Source organism: Hylobates moloch, unplaced genomic scaffold (assembly GCF_009828535.3).
Source record: "Hylobates moloch isolate HMO894 unplaced genomic scaffold, HMol_V3 SCAFFOLD_2, whole genome shotgun sequence".
In the NCBI taxonomy this organism is placed as follows: Eukaryota; Metazoa; Chordata; class Mammalia; order Primates; family Hylobatidae; genus Hylobates; species Hylobates moloch.
Genome location: NW_026652277.1, coordinates 20,453,793 through 20,467,468, shown reverse-complemented (window position 1 = coordinate 20,467,468; position 13,676 = coordinate 20,453,793). Strand labels below are relative to the sequence as shown.

At 37.9% G+C, this 13,676-nt stretch overlaps 1 protein-coding gene across 4 annotated transcripts in view; it reads left to right on the top strand.

The window, feature by feature from the left end:
- NEBL (nebulette) overlaps nt 1–6,623 on the top strand; it is a 400,747-nt gene extending 394,124 nt beyond the window's left edge. For 2 of the 4 annotated variants that reach the window (XM_032167465.2, XM_032753757.2), the window contains exon 7: nt 670–6,623. In XM_032167465.2, coding sequence (XP_032023356.1) covers nt 670–846 — 177 coding nt within the window. In that variant the 3' untranslated portion in view covers nt 847–6,623. The remainder of the gene's footprint in view (nt 1–669) is intronic. The other 2 variants (XM_032753758.2, XM_032167547.2) reach the window with 1 other exon arrangement.
- The last annotated feature ends 7,053 nt before the right edge of the window (nt 6,624–13,676 follow it).

Below are 13,676 nucleotides of genomic sequence, written 5' to 3'. Positions count from 1 at the left end.
CAGCCATATCCTCAGTCTGTGAATGTACTTGATTTTGAGATTGTCTGATGTTAATGTTAGCTAAATGCTTAGCCTTAAACAAAAACAAATATAGGAAAACTCATTATAATCATAATATAATAAGTACAATTGAGTATGTACCTTAGCATTCAGAACACTTATATGCTAAATTTCTCTCACAGTGATACAGAAACCTATATAGTGAGTATATTATGGTTTTTTCTTTCATTTGTTTTATATATTTTTAAGAGGAAATGAACATTTTTAGCATCAACTTAAGAAAAGTATATTGCCAGGAGAGATTTGGACTTCTCTGACATATGAAGAGTTTTGTTCTCTGAAGAATATGAAATCACGTATAATCTAAGGTTTCTGGGGTTATCTGAAGTTGGGGGAACTTGGTTTTATTATTTCAAAGCCTACTTTTTGATGGACTAGCTGTCGTATTTAGTGACTTTTCTATCCCTGTTCCAAAAATATTAAGCTATTTGCTAGACTAGTAAACTTGAGATCAGCACAATGAGATGCTAGGTTTACAGATTTCCAGAGATACATGTGTTTGAAAACATTCCTAATAGTTACTTTATGTGTGGGTCGGTGTGTTGTGACTGGAATTTGTGGCTGTAGCTATTTTGGTATTCATTGTATAATCCCTTCTTCCTTTCTCAGAGGACCTACCGAGCCATGTATGATTACAGTGCCCAGGATGAAGACGAGGTCTCCTTTAGAGACGGCGACTACATTGTCAACGTGCAGCCCATCGACGACGGCTGGATGTACGGCACAGTGCAGAGAACAGGGAGAACAGGAATGCTCCCAGCGAATTATATTGAGTTTGTTAATTAATTATTTCTCCCTGCCCTTTGAGCTTTATTCTAATGTATCCTAAACCTAATCTTTTTAAAAGATAGAAGATACTTCTAAGACAACTTGGCCATTATTTTACAATGATGTATCCTTCCTTTGACAATTAGACACACAGGTACCAGGAAGAAGGAATGACCTCTGGGCTGAAAACAGCAGCATTTTCAGTAATTCCTACAAACACAAATCATTGTGTCTGGACACCTGGTGCTGCTAATTGTGTTCATGGTTTCCTTTGATTGGCTATTGAACCCTTCTGGGAAATGTATTTTTCTAGACTTTAATAGAGATGTTGATTGTCCCTTAAATGTAGCGTGTATATGAAACTTCTTAGCTGTCACTTTGAAATCACCCCAAGCCAATTCTCTTAACTCTGTAATGCAGCCAATAATTTAAAACCCGTTTTGCTTTTGAGTCATGAGGCAATTTCCAATATTAGTGAAAATTGCCCAATATAGTAAGTGTAAACAGTGGCAGAAGGACAGTCTGGTTAAAATTATATTGACTAGTGGCCTTAGGGATCTAGAAACTTCTGCTAAACAGAAATTTCCTTGTTCCCTAGGCTGACTGGGATCTACTTATTTCTCATTTGTACCAAGGCATCTCCTACTCTCCATTTATATTCTATGGGCCCAAGTCTATGCTCAGTTCCTCAGAATGTCAGGACCAAATAACTTCACAGCTACTCTGCAAAGGGCAAATTATAATGTCATTGATATAATTTCCCTAGTAGCATTTACCCTGTTGCATGTCATGTAGATTCAAGCTTCTGTAACATAGGCAGCTGCACTGCGCGTTCCTATTATTGAAGCAAAAAGGGTGACTGATACCTAAAAGCCCTTTCTTCCTCTAGTTGCCAGCTCATCAGAAAAACATACTTTGAAAAGATGCTTGAGATTTTCCTGCTGCCTTGCACTCTAGTTTTGAAGGATTTACATCTTAGGAAATAACATGTATACTCTAGTAAATAAGCGATTTAGGTGTTCCATTGAACAGCTTTGATTATCTTAATGCCACCATTGATTTCAAAGTGAAGAAAATGTAACAGAAGCCAGTGAAGCAATGGAAGCTGGAGTGTGACTGGAAAAATACTCAGCAAACAAAGTTACCAATTCCATACAGAGATGATCTGGTGTCTTCTTTTGGAAAATGGTATTCAAATTCTGGAATGGAAATCTAGCCACCAAAACTGGTTAATCAAAAGACGTCCTTTTCCATTTTTTGGCTTTTATTTTCTAAATCATCTTTAAGGGAATGAAACAGGAATGTCATCAGAGATTTTTCAGTACAGGCCCAAGAGCCTGTTCTCTAAGAAAGAAATTGTTGCCATGTTTTGATTTTCGAATAAGTGACTTTGCAGGCTTTTGCTAGCCCTTGCTGCTGGGTCTTGAAATTTCATCTACAGCCTGCAGTCAAGGTCACCAAGCCACTGGCACCCATCAGCAACCCTGTGTTTTTCTGATTGTGCCCTTTACTGTGACCTGCAACAGGGTAGCATTCATTTAGGGTCTGACTTCACAGTTATGATAAAACTGAAAACGCAAAATTGCAAAAAAGTACTAAAATGTATGGGTCTTGGGGATATCTGCCTTATATGTTATATTCAAGGAAATTAACAAAACATCCTGTAAAACATCTTTTAAGGAAACGTTTACTAGTCCAAAGGCCAAAGCTAATTTATTTACAGTTTAGAAAAGTTAGCACATGCTTTTGAAAATCTGTGATTTCATTTTATTAGGCTAAAAGAGTAAATAAGCTCTATTACACTGAAGCTGCATCTATATGTCACTGACATAAAGTTGAAAAAGTAAATGCAGGCAAATAACTAGAGAATTATTTTAAGGGGGTTTGGCTGGTTTTCTCTCACTGAAATGGCCAGTCGTGATTAAAGTGATAAAACCCCATTATCTGTTTTGGTGTATTGTATGCAAACCTACAAAAATAAACTGAACTTGCAATATTTTTGCAAAAAAAAATCTGTCATTAAAACTGAGGATAAAATACCTGCTCAATTTTATTTTACTAAGTATATATTTACATTTCACCCAGGTAGGCCATTTTCTTTTGTGATTATAAGAAAGAGTAATTGTTGATTAAATTTTCAGACTAAATGTAGGACGGGTACAATTTTGGATAAATAGCACATTTATAGGAACCGCAATGAAAACTGACTTGAAATAATGTTTGTAATCAGGAAAGTAATTTCATCCACCAATTTCAAAACCAGATTCACTGAACATAAAAGTCAATACATATTTGAGGAATAAGTCTCCTAAAATTTTAAGCTTCACGTAATAATGTTTGCATAGCAAAATATTTCTGCTTCAAGCCTTTAGGAATTAAGATCTGATCAGAATTTAACTAGAGGGTAGTTGTTTTACAATGAAGACTAAAACTGAACAAGATGTTGCATGCGCTTGAGGACATGATTTGGTAGTGTTGGCAGTTGTTAATAAAGCTTGTCAGGATGTTAAGCATCTCAGGAGAAATATTGGAAAAATACATGTATAAAACCAAAGTGCTATTTTTAAAAGCATCATTTAAAAAAAAATTACATGCCTGAACAACTTTTCCCCTTTCCACGTGTTTCCCTCTCACCTTCAATTTAGCAACAAGTATCTCGTGCATAAAGCTGACAGCTAAAGAAGATTTTAAAAATTGAGTTAAAGATGACTGTGTAAATGTCCAAGCACAGAGAGCATGCACCTGCCTTTCTAAAGTGTGATATGTTCTCAAGCCTGACAGAAGCACAAGGAACAGTTTGATTCACTTTTAAAAGGTTCTGAAAACAAAGCTGTATAGGGATCCTCTCTCTCTTCAGCAAAGCATAGCAACAGAATATATTGCTTTTGTTGTAAGCTTTTGTAGTACATGTTTTTACTAATAATTCTTGTTCTCTAGAAAGCTTTCTATTTCTAACCTATGGCAGAATGAATCCTTCATGTCTTCTTGTTATTGTTTACACACTTGCAGTGTAGCCCAGTTTGAAATATTTATCTGGTTATCAACTGTCCATGGAGGAGGCTCTTGATGATCCCAGGTCTCCTTGACCTCCATACACCACACAGGCATTTGTAAGCACAGTTTCCACAAGCACCTTGTAGGAATATGGATGAGATTAGACCAGCCCCTCTCTGTCCACTGGGTTTATTTCTTGAAGAAGATGCAGATCTGGTTTTTCCAATGTGCCACAGTCTTTCCTTATCCTCTCCGTGCTGAGCTTGACAACACTCTGGGAATGAGGAACGAGACTTTTTCTAAAAAGATAGTGGAAGTTCAAGGAATATACCTCGCTTTCCGGTTCATCCATCTCCAGCAGAATGTTTTCAATAAAAGATGAAGAAAATGTGTGTGATCTTTAATAACACATCCCTCTAGAAAGTGGATAAAAGATATACCAAAAGTATAATGCAGATATATACAAATATAGGTGCCTTTTTGATTACTCTTGTTTGTCTAGTATGGTCTTGGAAAGAAAAACCAAGCAAGCAAGTTGCTGCCTATTCTATAGTAATATTTTATTACACATGATTGATATTTTTGTGGTAGGGAAGTGGGATGCTCCTCAGATATTAAAGGTGTTAGCTGATTGTATTTTATCTCTAAAGATTTAGAACTTTAGAAAATGCCGACTTCTTCCATCTATTTCTGAAAGGTTCTTTGTGGATTTATATAGAGTTGAGCTATATAAACGTTAACTTTAGATTTGGGATTTAAAATGCCTATTGTAAGATAGAATAATTATGAGGCTGGATTCACTACACAAGATGAACTTCACTTCATAAATTAATTATACCTTAGCGATTTGCTTCTGATAATCTAAAAGTGGCTAGATTGTGGTTGTTTTGTGTAAGGTGATATGGAGGTGGGAGAGCTTTTAGTTAAGTAAAAGGCTATGTAAACTAACAAGGATGCTAAAATAAAAGTCTCTAAAGTATTCCATGCCTTTTGGACCCTTTCCTGGCAACTAACTGTCAACTATTGATCAAAAAAGTCAAGGCATTGTGTGTTGCTTCTGTGGTTGTTATTCCATGATGCTTAGACTTCTTGAATCCATAAACTTGGAAGAATCTTTGAGCAAATTTTCTCAATTGTCTGTATGACTTCAGTATATTCCTGGGAATTCCACAGGATTTTTTGTGTTTGATAAATGGTATCCAGTTTGCATAGTATCTACTTCTTTGTAATCCAGTTGCTGTTAAGAATGATGTACTTTAAAGGAAAAGAGAAAACTGCATCACAGTCCCATTCTCCAGTGTCCATGCAATAAATTGCTGAGCATTTAGGAAGCAGCACCAAGTGTATTACAGGCATGATGTGAAACTTGATATTTGACCTGTGATCAAAATTGAACCATTGTGCAGTTTGGCTTCTATTTGCTTCAAAATATGTAGAATTGTTGTTGATGATTAATTTGTGAGACTAACTTTGAGAGTGTAACAGTTTTGAAGAAAACATTGAGTGTTTTGCAAATTAAAGGGGCTTCACAGAATGTTACAATGTTACTAATATAATTTGGCTTTGTTATGCAAATTGTTAACACCAGCTATTAAAATATATTTTAGTAGAAATGCTTTAATTCATATTTTTTTCCTCTACACTGTGAATCTTTAAGCCTTGGTGGACTAGAGCAACATCGTGCTGCCCAAAGGACTAACCTATGCAAACTAGTTCACATTTTAGTGGATGTCGCAGTTAATGTGTAATAAGATATTATTTCCCCTGCATAATGTACAACAGCATTGAAATGACACATTAAGCTTAGCATCACATTGTATAGTACAGTCACTCACAAACCCTTCAAGGCTACCCTAATCATTAACATTAATATTTGTTTAAAAGCAAATCACTGATTTATCTATTGAAACTACTTGAATGACGGCAAACCAGGAATGACAGATGGCTGTGTTAGCAATGGCTTTAATGTGTTCCCTGCAAGTGGTCTCCTATGATAGAACTGCATTCTCAAATGCACTCTCTTCAGGGTCTTAATATTCTGTGTTTTCTCTCTGTATTTGTAAAACATTATAACACATTAATTTCCTATCTCCACACATTTGGTTTGCTTAAATAAATGCAGGATATAAAAAAAAAATGGTTCACTTCTTGGCTCTCACTGTGGTTTCTTGGAGCATGGGTTGTTAGATGCAAGCAATGCACCCTAATAATACCCCGGGTCTGAGGTTTAACATGACAACTCCCATCAAATCACATCAGAGGTGTGTGCTGCCTTCAGTGCATTTACCATGATGAATCAGTCAAGATATTTTCCTCCCCCAAATAAACTTAGTTGTAAGTGATAACAGTATTAGGCTTTTCCAAGCTCAGTATCTTTCTGATTTTATATCAAAGTACTGCAACAATATATCATTGTAGTTAACTTATTTCAAGAATAAATTCCTCATATGTCCTCAATAGTACAATTCTAATTTTCTTATATTCATAAGATGAAAGAAAGGGCTTGGAGAGGAGAATAGAAAGTGCACAAATTGAGTACATGAAATGGGAAGAAACTCTGATTTCTTAGCTAAGAAAGGCTCATCTATCACAGAACACAATTGCTTTCTTCCCCCCCTACGCTTCCCATAATTGAAAAAGTGAGTCCCTATTTTTCACTCTCATATAAATCTATGCGATTTGGATGCTAGTCTTAATGTATTATTTTGTCAAACTTTCTCTTTGGCTCATAATCCTTCCTAATTGTAAATTGATAAACTTTGCGGATGGCATCTGCTCACAGAATAAACACTTCTTCCAAATATTGGATTTTCTGTTTTTTATATTCCATAAGTATGAAGTGAATATTTTAATAGTATTATGAATCAAGCACACTGTATTTGAAATCACAAGACAGCACAGTTATTTATTTGAAGAATTCACTACCTTTTTTTCCCTCTGAGATTTTTTTTTTTTTTCCATTCTATTATACATTTACTCTTTGGAACCCAGGCCACAGAGGAAATGAATACGTTAGATTTTTTTTTTTTCTGACAAAAAATAATTTGGATTTTAAATAGACTGTGCTTATAATTTTGTTATCAAACATTTGTGAGGTTTTACAGGTAACTATGACATGCGCACCAAACAACTTTTCTACCAAAATAAGTTTCTACAAAAATACTCATATATAATAAACTAAAAAGTAGGTAAAAGGGAAATTTTTGTTTTTTCTTTATATCATCTGCTTTGATATGGTTTGGCTGTGTTCCCACCCAAAATCTCATCTTGAATTGTAATCCCTATAATCTCCATAATCCACACCTGTCAAAGGAGAGACCAGGTGAGGTAATTGAATCACAGGGTTGGTTTCCCCCATGCTGTGCTCGTGATAGTGAGTTCTCACAAGATCTCACGGTTTACTAAGCGTTTGGTAGTTCCTCCTCTGTTTATTCTCCTTTCTGCGACCTTGTGAAGAAAGCGCCTTGCTTTCCCTTCACCTGCCACCGTGATTGTAAGTTTCCTGAGGCCTCCCAAGCCATCCTGAACCGTGAGTCAATTAAACCTCTTTCCTTTTCAATTACCCAATCTCAGGCAGTTCTTTATAGTAGTGTGAAAATGGGCTAATATATATATGCTTCTCCTACACAGAGGGATTGAATATGAGTTTTGTTATGGTAGAAAACTGGATATGGTCCAGTTGTGAACTTTAGCTCCTTTCTGTCATTCTAAGCAAAGTTCTCAGGCCTTTGTCTATTATATTTGTATTTGGCGGCTGCAGAGTTCTAATGAAAAAAAAGCAGAATGAGAAAATGGATTCAAAAGGTGAAAAGTCAATATTAGAACCAAGAGTCTAGTTGCTGATTTTGTGTTTACGTTATGGCATTTTAGTCTTTGTAGCTTCCCCCGCCGCCAACCCCTCAGTTCCTTTTCTGTTTTGAGCAGCAAACATGAAAGGGAATAGTAAATTAAAAGAGAGAAATGGACAACATCTAAACTCCTGTTATTCTACCTGAGGAAAGAGGAAACTTTTCTGCATCCCAAATTGAGTCATCAGATCACTCTTGAAGGGAACTAGTTTCTGATTCTTAACACAAGACAGCCACACTTCTTGCCTTTTTTTTCCAGAGGGTTACTGTCCAAGGCTCTGTGGCCCCAACTAACTTTTTTATTAATTTTTGTGGATAACCATGCTCTGTCCTAATGCTCTCACTTCCCTGGTCCCAGCTGATTGGATTGAGGTGACTCTGCAGGGCTACACAAGGACTTTGCCTAACAGGGATGGTGGTGGCTGAAACTGCTCAGATCCCCCTGAAGAGGCCTGAGTTCAAGAGGGAAAGCAAGTTAGTTGGCTCTCAGGTTGTATGATTAAAAAACGTAGAGAAAGAAGTCAGGAGGAAGCCTACACTGTGAGTAAGCAGAAAGTATAAGTAAAAGAACTCATGAAATGGGGGAAGAGATACTTAGCATAGACAGAGTAAAGTAGATGGCTGGCAGTGGAGGAGTCACAGGGCCACGGGAGAAACGGATTCTTGTTAATGGCGGCCCCTTACGGGGGAACACCAGCTCCTGCTGCCCAGGGAGTACCCACTCTCCATCCCAGGCATGCAAAGCTCGCCCACCAAGGAGGCCACCTCCTCTGCTGTCCTGTGTGCCCTTGGGGCCCCCAACAAGGCCAAATCCTACGTTCCTTTCCACACTTGTACATAAGGTTTCCTGGAAGTGCCTTTGAGAGGCTTTCTATGTCTTACAAGCAATCAGAGACTTACACTAACAAAGCGGCCATATACATCCATTGGCACAAATTATAGGGCTATTATTTACTTATACATTTTTGGGACAGTGTCTTGCTCTGTTGCCCAAGCTGGAGTGCAGTGATGCAATTATGGCTCACTGCAGCCTTGATCTCCAGGCTCCCAAGTGGCTGGGACTATAAGCACACACCACTGTGCCTAGCTAATCTTTTTTTATTTTTTGTAGAGATGGGGTCTCACTATGTTGCCAGAGCTGTTCTTGAACTCCTGGGCTCAAGCGATCCTCCTGCCATAGCCTCTCAAATTGTTGAGGTTACAGGCATGCTTCACCATTCCTGGCTTCGTAGTTTTCATATCTGACAAAGTAAAAAAGTAATATTTTGACAAGGAACAAATTTTATGGGTGAGCAGGAGAGTTGCACAATGTACCCCCCCAAACAAACCACTAAATAGCAAATGTGATTGAAATGCCAATTACATTATTATGTTAAAATGTCACAGAGTTGTTTTAAATTTTACTGTTTTGCTTTATGATATGTTATTTATATATCCTATCTAAAATCACTTTAGTAGTTAGAAGTTGTTTCCCCGGGCCCTGGGAAGGGCATCGATAACTAATATCAAATGAATTTCACTTTTACCAGTACATATGTACAAAGGAAGGATTTGGGGGTTTAGGCAATGTTCTCACTGATTTTTGAATGTTTGGCAAAGAAGAAGGGGATAGCACAGACCACCTTAGAGAGTGTCATAGGCTCTGATGATAAAAGCGGAGTTGTTTCAGCAGAGCTTTATTAAGAAGTACTTAATTCTTCCAGGCTTTCTCAGTGACGGCTCTTGATGAAAACAGAAGAAACAGTAACTGTAATTTATTCATTCGACATATAATTATTTAGTGTTTGCTTGATTCAAGGCACAGAACACAGGCACTTTCTTCATAAAACTTTCATACTAGTAGGGAAAGCTGATATCAAACAACTAATTATATACTTATACAATTAATTACTTAATTACAGTTTAAGAGATGTCATGAAAGGGAAGCCTAGTGTGCCCCGAGTCCTTGTAGCTGGGACCCATGAGCTGTGGACTCAGGAGGGAGGGCCTGGAAGAGTTCTTTGAGGAACTGCTATTTGAGCCCTGAGAGCCATCCAAGTTCATGTAAGCACGAGACACATGGGAAAATTTAGTCACCAGCAGTTAGTGACAGAAATACTCCAGTCTTCTCCCAAATTTTAATTTCAGTAGCAGTGCTAGGTCTTGTATTTTTAATACCATTAAATTCCTTGTGGACAAAAGTCAGTGCGTGCATATGGACAAATTTATGTGTCAGCATACCCTTTTATCATTCTAATTATGACTTATTTCACTTTAATAAGATTCAGCAGGTTGCAAAGAGTTAATTATATAAACAAAGCATTATAGATGTGGAATACTTCACTTCCTTTTTTTGGAGGACTGGTTATTACATAGGCTTTCCTGTGTCTCCTTACTTCCTCCCTGAATATTTTGGGACAGCGTGTGCTTACTAGAGTTTATTATGGTACAGTCTGATTAAAAATACTGTGCTCTCCCATTTTAGATTTAACATATTCAGGGATTTTCATTCCCATCTAATACGTGATATGAGTTAGATATGCTACAATACCTGGGCAACACACAGCAAAATAACTTGCAATGCAAGAAAGTTGTTTGTAATTATTATTTACAATACATCCTTGCTGTGAGGTAAGTCATAGCTTTGTATATAGAATTCTAGCAAGAATTTTGAACACCTGCCCCCTTTAAAAGTCTAACTGTATGCTTGCACACTTTACCTTGGGCCATTTAAATTAACAACTGGGAATATTTTGGACATACTCGCTTCCCATAGTCAATGCCTAACAAAATGCTTGTTGTGGGAAAACTCATTGATATTTACAAATGTTTCCTGGTTGCATGTACTTCCTTCTTTCGAAAGAAATTTTTTGGCTTCCAACAGTGCTACATAAAATGATTTCTGGACCTCTACATCTTTTTGGTGTGTTGATTTTTGTAAACATTTTTAAAAAGGTAGCTCTTATGATCTAACTATAGTGTCACATCTATATTGTAACTCAGGTTTTATTCACAAGTCATATTACCACTGTTTATGTTCATCTCAGTGGGACTGGGAGGAAAGGAGCCTGAAAATCTTGCAGGATAAACTTGTTTTGTGCATTTCACCTGCCAAGGCTCCTTCCAGGAGTGTCTGGGCCACAGCTCCAGCGGTTCAATGTGGCTCTTGCCTGTAACCATCCTCTAGCTGGAAAAACAAGAAGCAGGCCCAGGGGGGATTTTTCCATCTTCTGTGATTTATGTCCTAGAAAGACGTGGAGGTTGGGTAGGCATGGTCCCTGGGATGAATCATTTTCAAAACGGGCAAACAAAACATATTTATGGTATGAGAACTATAATTATATTGTGCAGCCTCTTAGGATCATTCAAAGGTTTCACGTTTGGAAAACACTAAAACATTTTCGGAGCTTTGAACAGGGCTTCTGGTCTTGATATAAGTTACTTGATTGTCACTGAGACACTTCAATAGTAGTTTCATAATATAAATAACCTTTAAGAATTCGACAGAGTCAATTTAATGATATTCATGCACAGATCAAAGAGCTGGATTATGATCCACTGGGGAGGATGGGGCTTAGCAGTAAGTAAGAAGTCTTAATGCCGAAGGTGACCCTGACAGGTAAGTGATTATCTGTGGGACGGGATCATCTTTGGTAGAGAAGAGAAGGAAGAAAACATTTGAAGCCAAGGCAGACCTGAAACCCCGAATGTCTCACTTCGGTGAAAAAGTCAAAGTTTTAGCTTCAAGCGGAAATGTATCTTTGAAAATTATTTTAGGCTCAGGAAGTTATTATTCATTACTTATTAATAATAATTATCTCAGAATCAGGAAGTAGAATCTCCGCACGTCGTCCTTACTCATTTTTTCATGCCTTTGCAGTTCAGTGATGTCTCCAAAATAATGTTGCACTCTGTTTTGTAGCTTAGCCTTTCTTGATTTAGAAAGCATTGGGAAAATGCTGAAAATTGACTTCATGCATTATGGAATGTATCAAGGGATACATTCCTTGATTTTAGGATTCTATGATTCCTCAGCCAGTTGTCGATTTTTTTTTTTTTTTTTTTATGTCTGAGAAACTGATGGAAATCAGAGGGAAAATGAGCAGACCCTGCTGAATACTACTGAGGCAGATGAGTTTCGGCCAGCAGTATCTCTCCGCTTCCAGGCACATTACTCAGACTCACGGGTTTTCAGGCATTCAGGGAGCTTTAGTCCACCCCCACCTTCAGGAGGACATCGCATAAGTGTGCCATTTTACAGATTAGAAGACGAGGACCTGAGCCGCCAACTGGGAACTTAAACAAATGGCATTTGATTTGAAGGGCAGATAAAACCACAGCTCCCCTCTCTGTCTTTTGCCGTCATGTCCCTTCCATCCCCCACTCTGCTTCCCATGCTATACTCCAAATCTACCTAATACAGGGAGTACAGGAATGAGTACTCGTCTGAAGCTGCCCTTCTTGTTCCTTTAATGTCCCAATAGGGTCATCAGCCCAGGGTCACATGCCCTGAGGAGCGTGATCCCAAGCAGTGGCCTGACTTTGATCACCCAAACCACAGCAAGGATGCTTTGGAGTAGCAGAAGTCTTGATGGAGTCTAGACTCTCCTATCTCAGGCCAGGAAGTCAGTGTCTCATTTTCTTTAAGACTCTGCAACTGCAAATTAAGAGAAAAGAAGAACAAGGTCTTCACGGGACAGATAGGAAGTCAGAATATCTTCTCCTTTTCCATGTCCAGCCCTTCCTTCCCCCAAGGCGTGTAGTATGGCAGTCTAGGGTGCCATCTGGTCCTCTTGTAGATTGGGCGGTTAGACTGCCTTGGGACTTCTAATCTGATTTTTTAATGGCATTTTAACTTGGATTTCTTAAACATCTAATACATGTTTCTTCCGCATGTGATGCCACATGTGATGCCAGCAGGGCTCAGACTAGGGCCTGTAAGGCAGATTTGTGGCATGTTGCAATAGATCTTCCCATTCTCAAGTGTGTGTGCTTAATTTTTGTCCTTCCTTTTCTTTCCTTCCCAGGTTTTTTGGGACAGATTTCATCTGTCGCGGATGCTGAGATATGGCTCCCATGGTTTGGGCCTCAACCCTGGTTCAAGATTTCGGTCTCATTATGTTGCCCAGGCTGGTCTAGACCTCCTGGACTCAAGCAATCCACCCACCTCGACCTCCCAAAGTGCTGGGATTACAGGTGTGAGCCACTGTGCCTGGCCTGTTTTTTCCATTTTAAAAATGATGTGTTGCTTTTCTACTTAAAAAAGTAACCCCGCCTTACTGGAGAACGTTCAGAAGAGTACAGAGAAGAAAAAAAAATTACGTGGGGAGATTCATGATCAGGAATTGTGGGTGTTGATGAATATTTTTCCAGAGTACTTTTACACACATGCATACATTTTTAGTAATACTTATAGAAACTTTTTGTACTTTTTACCCATTTAACATTGTATAAGAAAAATTTCTTCGATCATTAAACCATTTTTGGAAACGATTCCATCATATGGACAAATCGTTATTTAACCCTCTCATTGGACATTTAGGTGAAGTAGCTCAGGAATGGAAAACCAAACATTGTATGTTCTCACTCGTAAGTGGGAGCTAAGCTATGAGGATGCAAAGACAGAAGAATGATACAACAGACTTTGGGGACTTGGGGGAAAGGGTGGGAGGGGTGTGACGGATAAAAGGCTACAAATTGGGCTCAGTGTATACTGTTCGGGCGATGGGTGCATCAAAATCTCACAAATCACGACCAGAGAACTTTTCATGTAATCAAACACCACCTGTTCCCCAAAAACCTGTGGAAATTAAAATAATAGAAAAGATATTCTCCCTCTTAAAATATTGCAGTAAATATGTTCTTGCTATTGCTTTCATTATTATTTCATTGGGCTAAATTCCTTAAAACGAGATTGCTGAGACAAAAGGAAAATATAATTTTAAGATTTTAATAATGATTATTAATTTGTCTCTTGGCAAGATTAACCAGTTTAGCTACCCACCCTTAATAGAGTGTTCCTCTTTC